This window comes from Ciconia boyciana, chromosome 20, assembly GCF_034638445.1.
Source record: "Ciconia boyciana chromosome 20, ASM3463844v1, whole genome shotgun sequence".
In the NCBI taxonomy this organism is placed as follows: Eukaryota; Metazoa; Chordata; class Aves; order Ciconiiformes; family Ciconiidae; genus Ciconia; species Ciconia boyciana.
In genome coordinates, this window is record NC_132953.1 from 7,322,382 (window position 1) to 7,342,771 (window position 20,390).

General features: G+C 60.6%; 1 protein-coding gene across 2 annotated transcripts in view; it reads left to right on the forward strand.

Annotated features, from left to right (window-relative positions):
- DSCAML1 (DS cell adhesion molecule like 1) overlaps positions 1 to 20,390 on the forward strand; it is a 114,448-nt gene that overhangs the window by 69,710 nt on the left and 24,348 nt on the right. For both annotated transcript variants that reach the window (XM_072884533.1, XM_072884534.1), the window contains exons 4-8: positions 13,290 to 13,436; positions 14,814 to 15,092; positions 16,040 to 16,315; positions 16,860 to 17,156; positions 19,165 to 19,437. In XM_072884533.1, the coding sequence (XP_072740634.1) occupies positions 13,290 to 13,436; positions 14,814 to 15,092; positions 16,040 to 16,315; positions 16,860 to 17,156; positions 19,165 to 19,437 (1,272 nt within the window). The remainder of the gene's footprint in view (positions 1 to 13,289; positions 13,437 to 14,813; positions 15,093 to 16,039; positions 16,316 to 16,859; positions 17,157 to 19,164; positions 19,438 to 20,390) is intronic.

Sequence of the window (20,390 nt, forward strand, 5' to 3'; positions counted from 1 at the left end):
TAAATACGCTGACAATAATAATAATAAGGTGGCCCTGGTAGCATGCTCTCATCCTCGTTTGCAGTGAAGGAGGACTCTTCAGTGGGATTACAGCTCAGATGCGGCTCACTCGTGCCGTCCTGGTTTGCAGAGCCGGCACCTCTGCTCCTGCTCCGAGTGCTGTTGAGCGAGCGCTCTGAGTCAGCCCGCGCTGCTCGACGTAGCAGTAATTTATGGTCCAGGTGCCAAATGCGTACATAAATTCTGCTAGATGAGCAGGTACCAGAATTCTTCCAGGCTCCCCTGGCAACGTGCTCATCCGCTGACACGCAGGCTCCACTCCTGGGGTCCGCAGCAGGACCAGGGCGGGGGGCAGGCGCTGTGAGGACCACTGCACGATTTGCGTGCCGCTGTCTCTTCTGATCCACGGTGCGTTGGGTGTTGCTGGGCCTCGTGGGGTGCAGGTGTTAATGCCGAGGCTCCCAGGGCAACCAGACAGGCCCGTCTCTGTCAGAACTGCCGGGTTGTTAAGCAAAGCCACCGTGGCCGGTTTTGTTCTTGGACCTCTAACTAGGTCAACGTGCATTTGCCTTGTCTTAATAATTATTGATAAGGTGCGGCGGATCGTGTGCCGGGCAGGGAGGGGGCCGCTCCTCCTCCCAGCCGCACTGCCAGCGCTGCAGCCCCCGCGCGTGGCAAAGACGCTCCCCTGTAGTGCGTTTGTGCCCTACCCCTGTCGGGGGGAGCGACGCTAATGCAACGCGAGGGTTGTTTCCTCCCGTGCAAGCGTGCAGCTCCCCGCTTGCTCTCTGAACCTTTTCAGCGCTGGAATGTGGGTGAACGGAGAAGGGCTGACGGCAAACCACCAGTGGCTTTTGTGGCTGCGGAGGCGTTTCTCCCTTCTCTCCCCCTTCCGAAGAGACGGCTTAGTTCATCCGCAGCAGGCGTTGCAGTCCACGGGCTTGCTGTTAGCAGTGAGCGGGGGTGCTCGGGGAGCAGGCGGGAGGCGAGGGCGGGCGATGCCCCCCGTCCCACCCAGAAGCCCCCCTCCTCTCCCACCGCCGGCCCCCGCGAACGCTCCCGGCTGCGGGGCAGGTGGGGAAGGCGAGGAGAGGCGGTTTTCCTCGGCAGTCGCCCGCTCCGGCGGGGCGGGCGAGAGGTTGGAAGGAGCGGGAGCGTGGCGCGGGCCGGGGAGGGTCGCTGCGTGCTGCCTCGAGCTGCCGACAGCCCCGAAGGCGGGCGGTGATGGGGCTGTGCCGGCGCGGGGGACTCGTGCAGGAATCTGTCTGCCCCAGGGCGGGCTCGTGCAGACCCAGCGCCCAGGCCGGGTGGCTTTGGGGGTGCCTTCATGGGCATGGGCTCCTAGCTGTGCCGCCTTAATGAAAATCTGCAGACCGACTCTTTGAGCAAGGTGAAAGGCAAAGAATAAACCCAACCACCCTCTCCAAGCCAGTCAGACTTCAGAGCTGAAGAGGAGGTTATGTCCCGTGGATTTTTTTCTGTTGCTTTTCCAGCGCTAATGAGCGGGGAGGAAGTTCTGCTCTTTGTTCGAGTCGCATTCACTGATTTTTTTTTTCCCCTGGTGAGTAGTAGGGAGGGGAGGAGGGGATGCACGGCGCCGGCCTGCGAGCGTGTCTGCGTGGACACGTGGGGCCGTGGCAGCGAACAGCACCATGGGATCATTCCGCTTTACCTCCTGAGTTTTGGGCACCAGGAGTTCCTTTTGTGAGGCTTTTGGTTTTTCTCGTCACATCCAAACAAGGTCTTGGCTTTCGCAGGATTCATTTAAGCCTGGTGCAGGGCAGCAGTTTGCAGCTCTCTTCCAGATTTCCACCTAGCAGAGGGAGCTTTTTGGCCTCAAGACTTCTCCCCCCACCGCAGGCTCTCGGAAGCTTCTCGCTCTCTTCTCTGTAGCCAGAGCATCCTCAGCATCAACATTTTGGCCTTTGCAAATAGACCTGTTTATGCTGTTCTTGCACTGCTAAATGTGTTTCTGGCTGTAGAAATAGAGTCTATAAGAGGATCCAGGCTGTGTGCTTGGGCTCTGCTCTCCCTTCCCTCTAATTCAAGGGGTTTTTAAAGACCAGCTGTCCCATTCAGAGCACCCTACACGTGAAAACCAGAGCGAAGGCTGGGTGCTTGCTGGATGTCCTCGTTCAGCTGGTGCACGGCTGCTGTCTTGTAAAACTTCACCCAGCTCTTCCCCTCCTCCTTACCTGAGGACTGCGGCAGCGGGGCCGAGCCGCGGCCAGCCCGGGCTCCGCTCCCTCGGCACGGACCCGCTGGAGGAGGCGCTGCCGGCGGCGCGCTCGCCTCTGCCGATGCGTTCTAGTAGGGACCCTGAGAGCGATGGGTGCTGCCAACTGCCCCTCCACTGAGGGGCACGGCTTCATCGTAATGCGGCACGAATTTCACGAGCTCATTTGTCTCTGACTCCCTGAGCCTGGAGATAATTTAATCCAGAAGTGGCTTCCAAGGAGGAGCAAGGTTTAGCCTGCAAAGCTTAATCAAGCCCTCTGGCTGCCGTTGGCGAAGCTGAGCGTTGGGCTAGGCCAGGCGGCCGGGCAAGGCTGCTGGCTGCGCTCAGCGGTAAGGGCGAGGCGTGACTCGGCACCCTTCTGAGCTCGTTAGACGGATTTTGCAGCGTGAAATAACGACTGGAGCCGCAGCACAAGGCTTGCACAGACTGCTGCGGCTGGGGCGAGGACAGCGGGTCGGGAGGAGATGGTTCCCTTACACACGCGTCTCATTTTCCCTCTGCCTTATCAAGGGAAGGTTGACTTAGCAAGCTGCAAAAAATCATTACATATGCTGCTAGTGGCCTGGTTAATTAAGATCTACAGTTCTCTGGGTAGGGAAAGACGACCTATATTTACTGTATGTAGGAAGACATCTGTCAGCTAGAAGCGCTAGATATCCCAGTGCAGGTTTGTCCTGCTTTCTGCAGGCTCTGAGTTGCAACTGTTTTTAAGCTCTGATGCAGACCAAGTTAATTTTAAGATGACTGTTACTATTCTAAACATAAGGAAGGGCATATTTAGCCTCTCAGTACTCAAGAAGGCAAAACCCCCTGCATGTTTCTAGTAATTTTTCCCTAACAGTTTGCACAAAACAACAACAACAAATCCTATTTGGTTTCTGCAAAAGAATATGTTCGAGGGTGATCGTAAAATAGATTATTTTTAAATCTGCAGATGGTTTCCACATATTCCTCCTCAGCTCACTGCAGCTTTCCACCTCAGTAAACTGGTTTGTAATTTAGCCGAGGGCTGTGGAGCAAGCGTTCTGTCATCTTGTTTTTCTTGTTCGACTCCTTTATCCCCCCTCCCTTTTCTGTCCCCTTTCTCTTTTATTTCCCCTTGCCTTTCCCCTGCCAACGGGCGGTCGGTGTTGGAATGGGTGCGAAGGTACACCTGGGATGGCTGGCTTTGCAGCCGGCGCTCCCTCCGTCCCGTGGCCGAGACCCTCGCCAGCCGGCGCGGGGAGGTCCCCGCAGAGCTGGGGGGCTCGGGCTGGGGCTCGGGGGGCTGGCAGGCGATGCCGTGGCTCCCGCTCCTGCCAAACAGCGGATTTCTGGGTGGGGGAGCTCCGCCGCGTTGGGCACGGAGGTGCCGGCTCCCGTCCGCACGGTCCCCTCGTCTGACGGAGTTATGCGGGCACCGGAGCTGCCCCGCTCAAAGGGGGGCTTGCCCGGCTGCTCGTGCCACGGAGAAAGGCAGTCGAGGGTTTCTTCCCGCTTGGGTGAGAGACGCGTGGCCCTGAGAAAGATAATGAGAGAAAGGATGCACTTTCAGTCCTGCGATCGCGGTTCTCCCCCTTCCCCCCCGCTCCCTGGAAGAAAATGCCGCTTTTTTAATTTCTTTGTTCTTTCATGGTTCGGCATTATAATTATTGAGATTTCACTGCAGGGCAAAATGATCATTTGACAATGTAAGTGGGGAAAATAATTCTCGTGTTATCCAGCAGCCTTACTCTTATTATAATTATGGCGAAACTCCTGCAGACTGAAGTGGGGGCAAAGAATTTCCTCCTATGCGGGTATTTGTCTTTTCAAGATTTCTCAAGATTTGATTGCGGACGGGAGGATTTTTTTCCCTCCCGTACTTTTAATAACCCGAGGTTGTTGATGGATGGCAAAGGACCAAAGTACCTGTTGTTTCGCCTTTGTTTTCATTAGGCATTTTCCATTTCTGTCATTCTCGGCGTTCGTGATGGATTTTTATGAGCAAATATCTTGGTTAGAGCTGTTCAGAATTGTCTGTACAGCAACGTCCTCGGCAGCAACAAAACCCAATTAAAAAATCAGGGGAAATGTGATGAAACACTGCAAATTAGCCCCTCTCAAAAGGGGGGACAACGATCGCTGGTTCTGCGCCGCCGGGTTCTGCTCAGCGGCAGGTGCCAAGGCGGGCGGGCTGGAGGCAGCCGCGCGTCCGGGCAGGCGGCGGGAGCCGGCGCCGCGTCCGTGGCCAGGCAGAGCCGCGCGGTCACCGTGACCTTGGGCTGGGCAGGCTGGGCTCGGGGCACCTCGCAGGGCCGCGCCTTCTGGGGAAGGGCGTAGTTACGAGGAGGTTACGACTGAGGTCACACGAGGGTGCTGCGATATCGTCTGCCTTTGGGTGGGCGCGCGCGCCCGTGGCGTCGGCGGTACCGCTGGAGGAGACTCTCCAGGCGCACGTCCTTTCTTGCGAACCCTCCTTCCTGGGGGAGCGGGCCCGCCACGTTCCCCGTGCTGTACTTCATCCCGCGCCGCCGGCCTGGCTCTCGGCATCCCTCGTGCCGGCTCCCGCCCTGGCTGGCTGCGCCGGGGCTGGGTGCCACGGCAGGGAAGCGCGTCTCAGTGCTTCGGCGAGGGTGGTGAAGGAGCCCGTTGTCCCTGTTACCCTGGGGCTGATGGAAATGAGCTGACAGAACAGAGGCAGCATTAGCCTAATTATGGCCATACGTGCTACCTCGGTGGTGGATTTTCCTTTCTTAGCGACTTCCTGTTTTCCTCTTTGAGATGCAAATTTTTGCACAGTCCTCGATCCAGATTCTCTTCTCATTAGCATGAAATCTGACTAGTTCCGCGGTTTTTTAAATAGCAAATTACAAAAAAAACCTTAAGCACTGCACACAAAGTAGCAGTGAAGCCCCCGTGACTCGGGGGCAGGAGGTGGAGGGGCTGGTGGGGAACGTGCTGAAATTTTGCGGAATCCCTGAGCCCCGCCGGCAGCGGCAGGTTGCCGTGCCAGGCTGCTCTGCTTTGCTCTTGCGTGGCCAAGCGGGAGGCGGGCGTCAGCTCGGCGGGTGCCAGGCGGGCAGAGCTGCGGGAGCCGCGGGCAGAGCTGCCGGTGGGCTGCCCGCCCGAGCCCCCAGCCCGCGCCGAAGCCTCTGCCGCTGCCGGAGCGAAGGCAGACACGCATTCAGCCCGTGGACCGAAGCCTCTCATTTTGCTTCCTCCTGGAAAACGAGGCTCGTCGTAATAGGAGGTTAAAAAAAATTACGCCAGAAAAATCACTTTTTGAAATGAGTGTTATCTCGATGATTTTATATTTTTTTTTATGCCTGCCGTAATCTCTACCCGCTGCAGCTCAGCGCTGGGAGAGGACTGGTAATACATCTGAAGCAGACGGCACTATTTTGTGGTAAATGTCACTCTAGTAATATTTAGCTCTCCTTGGAAATAGAAATACAATTCTCGCTGAAGCGACGCGCGCGATACGGAGACGCAGCGTCGCGGGCTGGGCGCGGGGAGCCGCGGTGCTCTGCTGCCAGCCCCGGGTCCGCGTGGGCCCGCGGCTGCCCTTTGCCTGGCGTCGCCTTTCCTCCCCCTTCCCCAGCCTCCCTTGCCAGCCCCTCCCTCCCTCCCTCCCCCCCGCTTTCTGCCACGTAATGAGTTTGATAAGAAATTGTCTCGTTAACAGGATTAGCCATGGAAATCTCTAGTCCCCTCCTATTCATTTTGTAATGCTCTTCATCCTGTTCTGTAATTTTCTGCTGGTATTAGACGGCTCCGGACCACCTCGGGAGATTAATTCCTCCTCCTCCTTTGGCAGTGCCAGCGTGGCCGGTGCCGGGGGCAGGCGATGCTCTGCGGGCAAGCCCTGGCCCCGGTCCGCTCTGCAGAGCTGTCCCCCACGCCGGGGAATTCCTCCGCCTCGGTGGGTTTGGTGACGGTGTGTCGTTTTCAAAGTAAGGCACAAACAAATGCCCGTGTCCCCAAACACTCGTCGTTTCGCTGCCTGCGCCCGTGAAAAGCTCCGGTGACTCAGAGGCAGATTAAATCCCAGAGAGGAGAACTCTGCTCTCGTTTATGCCCGTGTGAATCCAATTCTGCGGGCAGCGTAATTCTGGATTTACTTCTAGGAAAACGCCTTGCAACGCTGGCCCTCTGGTAAATAATTACTCTTGATTTAATAACTCCTACCGGCCCTGCAGGATACCCTGCTTCCGAGGGAGTTAATAGAAAGAGCTCTTTCTTAACATCTGTTTTCCCAAGTTTGCCGACTTGCGAGCCCATATCTGGGAAGCGGCGCCCAGGTAGCGGCAACAGCCGCTGCGAGTGAGTCAAGTGGAGAAGGAGAACGTCTGGAGCCGCTGCTCGGGGTGCGGTGGGAACGACACGTGTATGACATAGTACGGTCACGGCAACATTTTTCATTTTCTCCGGTGAAAAGCAATTAACGTTTGTGATTTCCTTAAGCACCTACCTGGCTTGTGTTCGCAGCTCTGAAACGCAGCCTTTTGCTTTCCCTCCCAAAAAGCTTCCCGTGCACAAAATCAGAACTTTGCTTATGCCTTCATTGCCCAGAGAGAGAGAAACGCCGACAGTGAAGCCATTGCACCGAGAGTGAAGTGACAGAGGTGCTAATTGTTACGTGGACTGTAAGATTTCGGGAGATAACGTGTACTTCAGGACAGGGAGAGCAGGGGCACTGCGTGGGGGGAGCTTTAACAAGGTGATTCCCACCCGGCAGATTCCCCGCGAAGGCAGTAATTTATTCACCGACTTTCGCTGCCTGCGATGTGAGCGTCCGCGAACAGATTAACTTCCGCTGCTTGGTCGGAAACTCCTAGTCATGCTGCTGGGGGTTGATTTTTGCAGTGGGGATTGCACCTGAGCAGCCGGTGAGAGCTGCCAGGTCTGGAAAGGGCAGGCCTGGCCGCGGTGCTGCCGGTGCTCTGCCGGCGCGTGTGCGAGCCACGTGCTGGCTGCTCGCTCCCCGACTGCGGGGAGCAGGATTGCCGATACGAACACGAGTTTACCGATCCCCTGTTTGTTTTGGTGCGCGCTTTCCTAAGCCCTGCCAGGAAAATCCTCGGCTCCGGAGGCTGTTTCTGCCGGTAAAGCTGGCTGCCGTCACGGCAGCTGCCGTCGGTGCCCCTCGGCCGGGGTGATGCCCCAGCCCAGGGCCCCTGCAGTGAGGGAGACCCCGGTGCCCTCCCTGGGCACCCCGTCTCTGCAGGGCAGGGTGGAGACGCTCGGCGCTGCGTGCCCCTTGCTGGCTGCCGTCCTCTTGCAGGCGGTCTCTGCCGTGGGGCAGAGGAGAGGGCCCGGAGCCGTGCACCTTCGTGCACGCTGGCTGCAGAGCCGCGTCCCGGGCGGGAGCTGAAATGCGGCAGCTGCCAGATGGAGGCTGCGGTTAACTCCTCTCTACGGTTGTTTGCGGAGGGTGTTTGTACACCGCCGCACCACCGGCTCTCTCCAGGCTGTGAATACGGCGGTCAGAGCCAGGCTCGATGCTCGGAAAAACCCACGGCACCTCCTTTTGTATTTGTTGACTTGTCGCCGGCAGGCTGGGGTTCTGCAGGTAATTCTGTAACGCGTTAGGAGCTAATTCACCGGAAAAGGATCCGCTGCTGAGCGGCGGCTCTGCCGGGGGGTGAGCGAGCAGAGGGCAGGCCCCGTGCCCCGGCTGCTCCGCGGGGGCAGAGGGCTCGTCCCTGCCCTGCGCCCAGCCGCAGCCGGGTCCTTGGGGCGCCCGGGAGCGGGGACCTGGCACCGCGGCTGCCGGGCAGCAGTGTGACAGGGAGATGACAATGACATCCTCCTTTTAAACCTCGTCTGCTTTTTGCTTCTCTCTCTCTCCTTTTTGTTTCATCTCTCCCTCTCAGAAAAGCCATTTAAATGCAATTCCATTCTAAAAACCTCTCCCTCATGCATGCCTAATGAACGTCAGGCAGAGGCGCCGGCAAGGGGCCCGAGTGGGATCCAATCTCGCCTGGTGGCGACGAGTCATTTGGAAGAAGCCCTGGGAGCGCGCCCGGTTTTATTACAGCGTAATTAGAAATAAAATCTTGTTGCAAGAGGAGAATGAGAGATGGGTGTTAATCCTGTAATGGGAGGAGATGGAGCCGTGCTTATAAAGGCGATTAAGGAGGGGAGGCGGAAAGCCCGTCACGACTCCCCGACTTCCACCCCTCCTCTGCCGTTTCCCCCTCTCCGGCTCCGCAGCCTCCAGCAGCAGCAGGCTGGCGTTCCCGCCCGTGCCTGCCCGCCGCGGGCAAGGGCTTCTGTCGGGGCCGCGTTAATTTCTGGATCCCCGGCTGTGCACGGGGAGGCCCCTGGCAAAGCCCCCGGTGCCCGCAGGAGCAGGCAGCAGGCTGCAGGCAGCTCCCCGGGGCAAAGGGCAGCGCGGGCAGGGCCTGGGAACGGGCAGCCGCCCGCGCTGTGCCCTCCCCAGGGCGCAGCGCGGCAGGGGCTGCCGTGGACGCAGCTACCGCAGCTTCTCGGGAGGAGGCTTCTGGGGCACGGTGCTCTCTTCAGGCGGAGGGCCGCTCCTCCTGCACCGAGGAGGAGGAGGAGAGAGCGGAGAGGGAGCCCTTTGTGCAAAGCCTGACCCACTTGCTCAGCTGGCGTCGGTTGCGTTACAGATGCCCACGAACCTTCGAGGCGGGAACGTTCGGCTGGGCGCGCGGCGGCTCGGCTGTGCGGGAGAGATGTGCTGCCTTTGAAAGGGCTGGGGAGCGGCGACTGCCTTACACCTCCCCTGGGATCCTGACTGCAGGCAAACATGTAAATAAATCTGTCAGATATCGTGCGGCTCTTATTAAATTTGCATTGCGCTCGAGTCGCGGTTCCTCTTTAACATCTCTGGGATGGATGGATGGATCTTTAATCTCGGCGCCCAATCCAGGCCCCCTCTGCTTTCGGCGTTTGCTGCGGCACGGAGCTGGGCTCAGCCTGCTGAGATGAAAGGCAGCTCTGGTGCGCGGCCGCTGCCTGCCGGCCCGCTCCTCTGCCCGCGTCCCCCGCCCCGGCTGGGCGCTGCGTCCCACCGCTCCGGCCGTCTCGGGGAGGGAGGTGCCTGCAATCCATCCGGCAGCTGGCGGAGAAGCGTGGCGAGCGGTGCCGTGCCGTGCCGTGCTGTGCCGTGCCGTGCCGTGCCGTGCCGTGCCGCGGTGGTGGGCAGGAGGTGCCCTGCTGGCTGGGTTTCTGGCCCACCCCGGGGAGCAAGCCCCGTGCCGGGCAAGCGGCCTCCTGCGCCAGCAGCCGCAGTAGCAGAGTGCTGTTACAGCAGTGGCGGAAAATCACCGGCTTTGTTCTTTGGGGCTTCCCCCTCCGTGCCTTCCCCCCGGGGAGGTGTTTGTCGCTTTAAACGTGGCCAGAAATAGCACCAAACAGTTATTGGATTTGTCCGGGATGCCTTGGGATGCATATGCTCAAAGTATGGCTAATTCATAAACGCTGGCACCTATTGATTCTCTAGCAGATAAAATAGACTGTGTAAGGAACTATCAGCCCCGGAGTACCAAGGGAAAGTTATCTCATTAGTCTTATGAACTATAAAATGTGCTCTCTCCTGAAGCCCTGACCCCATTGTTTTTATAAATCTATATTGGATAGAGCAGTAGCTGGTAACCTATATCGGCTGTAATTTTTCTCTTGAAATTGGAAGGCCCTTGGGACTGATGCGGGAGTTTCACGGCCACCACAGGCAGCGGGATGCAGGCGAGGATTTCGGTAACAGCGAATACGTGCGTGCGCGCGGCGAGAGACCCTCCTCACGCGTGCCGTGCAGGAGAGCCCCCTCTCGCCCTCGTGCTTTTCCCTGGGTGGGGGGCAAGCTCCCGGGGGCTGGCGGGGCTCTTGGCTGCCCTGCTCCTCTCTCGCGGGGGTGGGCGAGACGGGCGCGGGGGGCTTGGGCGAGGCGATTCCGGAGGCAGCGGCTCAAGTCTGGCTGGAAGAGTTATTAGAGGCACATCACTCCAGTCTGGCCGCGGCTGTACTTAATCCTCTGCTTCCCGTAAAGCTTTTCCACCTCCTGGCAGGCAGAAAGATGTGATTTTATTCAGCGACCTTCGATGTTAATCTCGCTAGCAAACTCAGCAATAAGTCACTTTGGTGAGGTCTCTGTCGGAGCCGTTTGCATCAATTATTGCCCTGCATCTCTCCCTTGAACCAGTGTAACGCTCCTCGATGGAGTTACTTGTCCCTTTTTGGAAAATAAAAATAAATATGGAAGCTGTGCTGTCAGGTCGCGGACCTTACAGTTAACGTAACGGCATCTTCAAAGCCGTGGCTTGCAAGGGGGCAGATGCCTCCCGCTGCTGCACGGTAGAGAGGTGGATACTAAAACCTGCAGCTTTCCTGCCCGTTCCTGTCTCGGGGGCTGATGCTCTGGCTCAAGCCCTGTCTCGGAGGCTTGATCTCGGGCGGGTGGGCCTCGACAGCTGGGAGCTCCAGCCGGCGGGGGGCCGAGGGCAGTAGGCGCAGGCAGCGCTTGGTTCGCAGTCCTGCTCAGCGACGCCCTTGCCCTGCCCGCTCCCACGTGTCGCTCTCCTCGTCGTCGTCTCCCGCTGCCCGGGCAGGAGCCTGGGGCTCTGCTCCCCTTCGCCTCGCCGCAGGCGGGAGGTTGGCCCTGCTGGGCCCCGCCGCCGCGGGTCCCGTGGGGACGCAGCCCCGCTGCTTTCTGCTCCTCCGCCGGCTCCTCGCGCGCCGCCCCGGCTCTTGCGAGGCTTTGTTTCCAGAGGAGGAGCAGAGCGTGCCTGCAAACGGGGCTGCGGTTCACCGTGCGCGGACGAGCGCGTGCCAGCGTGCGGGGAGGGGAGGCCGGTTGGGGCTGCCGAGCGCTTTGCAAAATACAGCCCCTGTTACCATGGAAACGGGCTCCCCCCGTCTCAAATTCCAGTGCAGCCAATGTCCTTCGCTTACCGGTTTGATGGGAGATGCAAAATTAACGTTTGATTTGCATGTTATTTCAGTTGCGCTTGCGGGACTGCTCCCCCCTTCCCTTTTACGGAGGTTTGTATGAATCCCGCCGTGCCTCCGATCGGCAGCGCGGAGCGCGAGCCTCGCGCCGCTGCGCCTTTGCTCCCAGTTGCGTACTGGTGCAGCGCGCGTGCTGCTGCGCTGGCCTTGCCGTGCTGTAGCGCGGAGGCAAAAACCGTGCCCCAGGTTTTGGCTGGGGAGCCCCTGCCCGCTCCAAGCGGGGCCAGAGACGCAGGTGCCGTGCTGCTGCGGTGGCGTGGGGCGCGGGGACAGCCGCCCCGGTGCCTGTGGCACGCTGTGGGGCTGCCTGCCTGCGCCCCCGCTGCCTCCGGGAGAATCGGCATGGGGCTGCCAGCCCGGCGGTCGCCTCTGCGTCCTGGTAACCGCAGCCAGGGTCACGTTTTATTAAGGTTGCTGTTTCTTTGCTGTTTAGAGTCCCTAATACTCTCATCTCGAGCGATCGGAGACAAATACGCACATCGAGCTAAGCTGCAGCTGGAACGGGGTAGCGCCAGCAGAGCTCAGGGCTGCCGTCGCCGTGGCTCGTGCTGGGGACGTGCTCCGGTTCCCTGGGTGAAGAGCCCGTTTTCTGTCAGTCCGTCGCCTCGAGCGCTGCTGCTGCGGGCAGGGAGAGGCTTCTGCAGTTCTGCCCCGGGAGGGGGGAGCCAGGCCGCTCGGGCAGCGTGTGCCTTTAATTCCCCAATTCCACCCGTGTTTCTCCGGCTCTTACGGGTTCAGCCACGGCGCTGTCCTCCACCTGAACTGAGAATATCCAGGTGCCTCCAAAAGGTGCTGGAAGAAAAAACAGTTGATCCTCCTCAGCAGCTAGGTCCTGGTGTACCAAGCGTGGTGCAGGACTTGCAGGAGCCGTTTGCGGCCATTGCTTTAAAGACAAGGTTTAAAGGTTTCAACTCTGCACGTTCAGCTCTACTGATTACCTTCTGCTTCTCTGCATTTGCTGTGCTTGGCAGGGGGTGGTTTGGCTGGAACACGGCGCAGCCGAGCAGAGGGACCCCCCCGTCCCAGCTGAGGCTCGGTGGCGGCTGGTGCTGCGGTGAATCCCAAAGGCCCCACGGAAACTGGGGTCAAAGGCTCCTTCGCTGTTAGCGCGGGCAGCGGGGCAGGGAAGGCGGTTTTCCAGGTGGGCAGGGGAGCTTCTCTCCAGTGCCTCCGCTTACCCTGCCCTCCACATAGCCGCTAAATTGCACCACAGCGCAGGTCTTTCTATTCGTGTTAATTACTGGTAACGTTCAGGATGAATTAGAGGGGTCAGGCCAGCTTCACGAGCGAGTCGAAGGCTTCTTTCCCTGCGCGCCCTGGTGCGCGCCAGGCTCCAAAACCTGCTGGCCGGAGGGGGCTGCTCCGGCAGCGCTGCCCGGGGCTGTGCTGCCCTGCCTGCTCTCCTGCCACGCTCCCCCAGCGCTCAAATATCAGTTCAAGCCCTTATTTGTTTTCACACGCTTCTAAGTAAGTTAAGCTAATTATTATCTCAGCGGGACGGATTCACTTTTAATTGCCGCGTTGCTATGCAGCGCGCGGCGACGTGGTGGTGTGGCGGAGCATCGTGCTGGCGGAGCATCGTGCCACGCGCCCTCCGCGGCCACCACGTTGCTGCGCCTCCGCGGCCAGCCCAGAGCTCGTTGCGACGGCCGGCCGGGGCAGGGAGGGGAGAGGGCTGCCGGCCGGCTGCCTCGGCTCAGTCCCCTGAATCCGACCCCTGGGGAGCGCAGGCACGTGCAAGGACCCCCCGAGCCCGTCTCTGCGCCCGGGCGGCAGGATGAGCGCCGCCACCGCGGGCGGCAGGCCGTTGCACGCCCACGGGGGCTGCTGCTGCTGCACGCCCACGGCTGCTAAGGCAAGCGCTGCTGCTCGCCCGGTTTGGCCCGACTTTGCCAGCCTGCCTGAAACTTCAGAAGGTGAAGCCAGAGATTGCACCCCAGCGCAGTCGGGGCGTTGGGACGCGGTGGAAGGACCTGCTTTGCCTGCCCGGCTCCTGCCCGCAGCTCTGGTGCCCACCCGGAGCGCAGGGGCTCTGCCTGACCCCGGTGCCGAGAGCCTGGGAGATGACGTGCCGGGTTGGGGTCTGCTCACCCTTCTCCTCCCTTTGTGTCTCCAGAAAATAGGTTTTTTATTACTTCTTACGGAGGTTTGTACATATCGGATGTGCAGAAGGAAGATGCCTTGTCCACCTACAGGTGTATCACCAAGCACAAGTACAGCGGGGAGACGCGGCAGAGCAACGGAGCCAGGCTCTCGGTCTCAGGTGAGCAGGCGGCTGCCGGCAACGCTGGCGGGGGGAACCCTGCGCCGCCGGGCCCGGCGCGGCTCCGGCGCCCGTGAGGGGGTCCAGCCCTGCCCGCGCGCCCGCTCCCCTGCCCGCCCACGGCGGTGCCCCTTTCCCCGGCGTGCAGGAGGGAGCAATGGCATCGCTACCTCCCGTCCCACAGCGAGAGGACGTCCCGGTGCGGGGTAGGAGGTTCTGTTGGGGCCACACAGGGGGTTCGTGCTGCCTCCCGTGTGCCCCTGCGCACGCAGCCCCCCGGTGCTGGGCGCGGTGAGCGGCAGCGCTGCGTGGCACCCCGAGCGAGAGGCGATGGGGTGCGACGCGATGCGATGTGACAGCCCGCGATGTGAGCAGCCTGACGCGATGTGACGAACATGCAAGCGATACTGCGGCGCAGGCAGCGCAGTCCGTAGCACTGGGTGTCTCGGGGCGCTCCTGGCTCTGCTGACTGCCCAAATTACTCCACTTGGGAGGGATTTCGCCCGACTTGCAGCCACGTCGCTGCTCCCGCCGCTCAGCTGCAGCGTGCCCGCTCTCTGCCATATGCTTTTTCCATCCTCGGGTGCAGGGGCTGCGGCTCCCACGCTAGCTCCTTGAATTAACCCCACAGAGCGAGGGAAGGGTCCGGGACGGCCGGGCTCGGGCTTGCCTGACCTTGCCCCAGGCTCTTGGAGGCCCGAGGGTCCCGGTCCCGCCCGGGGCTGTCCTGCCGCACGGCCCTCCAGGAGCGTGGGCCGCTGCCGGGTGTACCGTCCCCTCTCTGTGCACGTTCGATCTGGCCCGGTCCCCTCCTGCTCGCTGTCATTATTTACACGTCACGGCGTTTTACTTCTGCTTGGGAGTAATGAAAGAGGTTTCTTTCCCCTGGAATTTAATTTCACGCCTGAGACTTGGTGATTAATTTTCTCCTTTCTCAGCTGCCTGACGGGCCCCTTTGCTTGTAAATTTTGAAATGTGCCACAGAATTTGTGTATTTTGCACCAATTAGGTGTCACCTTGAGTAATTCCTACGGTGCCGAGTGTATTCGTCCCGTCGGCTAGCAAGGCGCGTTGCCCTCCCGCCTCCCCGCAAGCCTGCTGCCCCGGGCACTGGGGGCCGTGCCGCTGCCCCGGGGGGGGCCGGCTACCGCTGCCTGCCCGGCCCCGGGCCCAGCGGAGGACGTGGCTGGCATCCAGCGCTCCTGCCTGGGAGAGCCACCGGCTCACAGGGATGGGGAGAGCCGCTCTCTCCCGGCTGATGCCGAGGGGGCACGGTGGTACCGGTGTTACCGTGCCGGGGGTCTCCTGGTGTCCCGGTGGGGAGAAGCCTCGCCGCCTCCTCTTCACCGGGTGAGCCTGTTTCCTCTCCGAACCCAGACCCGGCGGAGTCCATCCCCACGATGCTAGACAGCTTCCAGTCCAGGGAGGTGAAGGCGGGCCGGCTGGTGGAGCTGCCCTGCATCGCCTCGGGCTACCCCAACCCAGCCGTCCGGTGGATCAAGGACGGGCGCCCGCTCCCTGCCGACAGCCGCTGGACCAAGCGCATCACGGGCCTGACCATCAGCGACCTGCGCGTGGAGGACAGCGGGACCTACATCTGCGAGGTGACCAACACCTTTGGGTCTGCAGAGGTCACGGGGACCCTCACGGTCATAGGTGAGAGACTGCGGGCAGGAGTGGGGCACGGCAGCGGGGAGACCTCTGTCCTGCTGCCCGGGGCCTAGCTTGATAAAGCCTTCTGAAATATAAAGCCTTTATAAATACGGAGCCTTTATAAATATGAAGCCTTAAAGGTTTTATACAGCCATATAAATTACACGCCTTGTATTTCAGCGTGGCGCGTTACACGCTGGAAGCTGCCGTCTTGCGATGCAGCGTGCCCGATGCGGTGCTCCGAGCGCTCGCAGGAGGTTTATCGTGCTGCAGCCGTGTTTCTGCGGACGGCCCCTGAGTTACCGCTTCAGTCGGGGCAGGGAGAGGGGCCTTGGGGAAACTCGGAGCAATACTAGGGGATGTAAATTGCCGGATGGCGATGTTGGTTTTATGTTAGATTCCTCTGCGCTTTGTTTTGTTGACTTCCATAAAATAAGCTCCAGCCAAACAGTAAATACCACCTGGGCAGACAAGTATTTATCACATGCTTTATTCCTGGGGGTTCCTCCTGTCACTGGGATCCCAGCGGTACCAGAGCTGCCGGGGCTGGCACGCGCCGTGCCTGCCTTGCCTGGCGCAGTGCCGTGGCGAGCACACCGCCAACCGGGCACCGGCAGCACGCTGGGAGCCGCCCTGGCACGTCCCCAGCTCGGTGCTGTCCCCCATCACAGCGGCCACGTCTTCGTCCAGCTGTCCCTCCCCCTCCCCCATGGCACCCACTCTGCCAGCACCCCCGCCGGGGGCCCGGGGCGGACGGGAGAAGCAGGGGCCGTCAGCAGGGAGGACGGGGAGGGGGCCGCCTGCCTTATCGCGTGGTGACATTTTACACGTGGTTGGGCTGGCGCTGCCAGGGCAGGAAAGGCAGAGAGAGCACGGTAACAACGGGACGCCTCCCGCCACGCTGCCTGGCACCGCCAACGCCTCGCCCGCTCTCGCCCTTTCTCGCACAGACCCTCTGCGTGTGACCCTCACACCAAAGAAGCTCAAAACGGGCATCGGCAGCACCGTCATCCTCTCTTGTGCCCTCAGCGGGTCCCCCGAGTACGTCATCCGCTGGTACCGCAACACGGACCTCGTGGTGGTGGATGACTACATCTCCATCCGGGGGATCAGCAACGAGACCCTCCTCATCACGGCCGCCCAGAAGAGCCACTCCGGCGCCTACCAGTGCTTTGCCACCCGCAGGTCCCAGACGGCACAGGACTTCTCCATCATCATGCTGGAGGGTGAGCTGGCTTCCTCGGGCAGGGGGCGGCGGGGGCTTTCCTCTGCCCCTCTCCGAGCCGCCGCATCCCCGGGTTGCCGGGATGCTTTGTGCATGGCTGGAGGCTCCTGGGGCCAGACTGCTCCCAGCCCGCTTCCTGGGCTGGGCGGGCCGTCTGCCAGCAGCTCGGGGCCGCAGCACGGCTGGGACGGAGCAGGACCAAAAGAAGGGTTGACTTGCCCGTCCCCAGCCCCGGGCCGAGGCGCTGCCTTTCACCTGGCGTCCCCTCCCCGATCAGATCGCTGGGTGGCTGGGCAAGGGATGGGCTCCGCTGAGCCAGGCGTCCCCTTGAGCCCGTGTCCGTATCAGCCGGCGTGCCCCCTCCCAGCATCTCCCTGCCGCGGGGATGCAGGCGCGGCCCTGCGCGCGTCGCCGACTGGGGCTCCCCTCCCAGCTGAGCCGGGGCTCCCACCCCAGGCGGGAGCTCAAAGCCGTCCCGCCAGCGGGTGACTGCCGCCGCCTGTGGCTGCCGCTCCCTGACCCCCCTCCCCCTGGGTGCCCCCCAGATGGGACCCCCCGCATCGTCTCCTCCTTCAGCGAGAAGGTGGTCAACCCCGGGGAGCAGTTCTCCCTGATGTGTGCCGCCAAGGGGGCCCCCCCGCCGACCGTCACCTGGGCGCTGGACGACGAGCCCATCCCGCGGGACAGCGGGCACCGCACCAACCAGTACACCATGTCGGACGGCACCACGGTCAGCCACATGAACGTGACGAGCCCGCAGATCAAGGATGGCGGCGTGTACCGGTGCACCGCGCGGAACTCGGTGGGCAGCGCCGAATACCAAGCGCGAATAAACGTAAGAGGTGCCTGTCTACTTTTAAATATCAGAATAGGACTTTTACTGGGCTGTTGGTTTTGTTCTGTTCCCTGGCCAATTGCTCCTCCTCGCCTCTCCCTCCTCTTCCCAGCCGCGCGGGTCTCCCTGGCTGCCCCGACCCCAGTCCCCGAGCTCCCCGCTCCTGCCCCGCTCGCTCGCACGCCTGCCCGCGGGGTTGAGCCTCCCCGCCATTTAAAGCAAGGAGTCTAACGAGGCGCAAAGCAGTCCCGTCGCCTCGGAGGGCTGCAGCTTGGCTTTGCAGGGGCAAAAGGGCAGCGCTCTCCTCACCGGGGTCCGCTCTCGCCCCGCCGAGCCCCCGCCTCGGGGTCTGCGCAGGGTCGGCATCACCTCCCCGAGGGACCCCACGCCTGGAGAAGGCGGTGGCGGGCACAGAAGCGTCCCGGGCCCCCCGTGCTCTCCCGGCCGCCTCCCGGTCCCAGCGGGAGCCCGGCTCTCTGGCAGCGAACGCGCCCGCCGGCACAGGGATCTACATGACAAACGATGATGAGGCAGCACGTGAAATTGTGGAAAATGAGCTTTGATTTGTCATGTCTGTATTTTCTTTGTCTGCTAAAAGCCATGGCCGCGTTAATCACCGTGTTATTACGGCTGGAGCGTGTTGCTCGGTGCATTACAGGGAGCGCTTTCAGGCACAGGGTATGGTATGAGCCCCTGCCCATTAATAATCACCAATGAAAGCTTCCAGGCCTACAGGTGGGAGCGAGACAGAGACAAGGTAGCATTTATTTGTCTGTTGAGGAAGAGGGTTGAAGGGCTGTGTTTGTCTGTGCCTCCGCGTTGAAATGGATCTAGTGGCTTTTTGGCTGGGATCCCAGGAGAGTCTGAACTTTGCTGCCGTTTACTGCTAAATTTGGAGCGAGTTCATCCCTCAGCCGTGAGAAGCCAGAGGAGCGTTTTCAACGAGGACGTTCCCTCGTTTCCCTTTTCCCCCTTTCTCAGCTCTTGATGGGCTGTCACTAGATGAGATTCGGGCTTTTTTTGCCCTGGAACGGAGCGAGTCCTTCAGACAGGCCAAGAGACGGTTACAGAGCGAGATGCTAATTTCTTTTTTCCTCGTCCTTTTCTAAACGAGTCCCAGTATGAGAAACACTGTCCATCAGCTTATCCTGAGCGGCTGTTAAGCTGTTATCCTGCTACGCCCTTAGGATGAGGAGTCAAGATGGGATTAATCTTTACATTAGGTTGCTATTCTATGTAGCGGCCGGGAGAACAATGTAATTATTGATGCGTGAAACCTCTCGTTGAAATACTCACCTGCAGCATTCTCCCAGTCCTTAAGCCAGCACGAGAGCCAGCCAGAAGCTGGTGGCTGTCTGGCTTTTCAGCGATGCCCAGGCAGCTCAGAAAGGTGTGTTTTAGGGGAGGTGAGAGACGTTTCCCAAGGGAAGTCAGGTTCCCGTAGCAGCTCTCGTCGAGGACGTTTGGCACAAAGCAGTCAGCTTCCGTCTGAGAGAGGCAGGGAGCGGCTGGGACCGTGGGGAGCGCTCCCGCTCCCCATCGCTTCTCCAGCTGGTGTGGCCGGAGGAGGAGCCGTGGCTGGAGGTGTGCGGGGCAGCCCGGTTCCCGTTGCAGAAACACGCTGCGCTTCCCGACGCCATCTGAGCTCCTCCGACGAGCAGCAGTGGTGTCTGCGGGCTCGGCTTCCCCAGCACCGAAGTTGCACCTGCAAAGCTGGGGTGGGATTTGCCGAAGCGCGGCCGTGATCGAGGCCCGCAGCCCCCTTTGTAGCTGCGATGTTGTCGGCGCGCGCGAGTAGCTCTAGCTGGAGGTTGCAGCCGATGCGTGGCTTTCCCCGCACGCGCTCAGGGAGGAGCCCGTGCCTGCTCCTCACCCAAAACCGGGCTGCGTCCCGACGGTTCCGGTTGCCTCCTTTGCCTGCGAAGCTCGCTCTGAAATAGCAGCAGATCGGCACGCGACCAAACTGCCCTTCGGAATTAACCTAGCCTGCCTCTTCCTTCCTCCCGAATATGTAGGTCCCCCGAGCATCCGAGCGATGAAGAACATAACAGCGGTAGCGGGTAGGGACACTTTCATCAACTGCAGGGTGATCGGGTACCCGTATTACTCCATCAAGTGGTACAAGGACTCTTTGCTGCTGCCCGATAACCACCGCCAAGTGGTCTTTGAAAACGGGACCCTTAAGCTGATGGATGTCCAGAAGGGCATGGATGAAGGAGAGTATCTGTGCAGCGTGCTGATCCAGCCCCAGCTCTCCATCAGCCAGAGCGTCCACGTCACGGTGAAAGGTAAGCGGGTGGCGAGGCTTCCCCTGGATCAGATGGAGAGGCCGTCACGGTCGCGCTGGGGACGTCTCTGCTGCAGGACGGAGGCAGAGAAGCGTTGGCAGGGGACTCGGCGGCCAGGCAAGCGCTGCGCCGACGGGAGCTCAGCTCCCGCCGCGGCAGCCCTCGGGAGCCGGCCCAGCTCCTGCTGGAGCGGCGACCTGGTCCTGCCTGCGCGCCGGCAGCTGCCCAGAGCCACGCCGTATCCGTTTCCCGTTACAAGCGGTGGAGCAGGGATTTACGGTGTAAACATAACGTATTAAAACATCTAACCTTTGCTCAGATCACCTTCGCCGATGTTTTTCTGTGCGTCTTAGCTTTTAAAAAAATAATACTCTCGGTCTTCCGAGCGCACAGAACATCTTAAAAGCTTCTCCAGGCCATCAATTATTCAGCCCCATTGAGGGAGCTATCAGTCCTAATGAATTGAGCCGGATGCATTCCCTCCCAGTGACTTGCCGAGATTGTGCTGCGAGTGCGCCGTGCTCCCGTGTCTCCCGTCCTCAGAGTTGTCGGGTCGTCTCTGCCCGTCGCCAGCTCGGTGTTTGCAGTAAATCATTTAGACAAACACGGCCGCGCTGGGGACGGAGCTGGCCAATTGTCTTTCTCTGTCTCACCCAGCAGGGTATTTAGGGACCGGGTTTTACTCTGATCCCCCTCTCTCCCCGCCCATCCACCATTTTCTTATTAGGAATCAGGTTAGCAAGAGAGTGCATCGAGCTGATTATAGATGCTACCGCTTGATTAGCTAACGCTCTTTTCTAAGGCTTTGCAAAGGGAAGAGTAGCTGCGGATAACCTGTCTGAGGGCGGTGTGGGGAGCGCTTCTCTCCGCTCGGGGCTGCAGCGCAGGGCACGGCCAGCCCTGCTTTCCTCACCTGACACGAAATCCCCATCTCGCTGGGAGCCCCAGGGCTG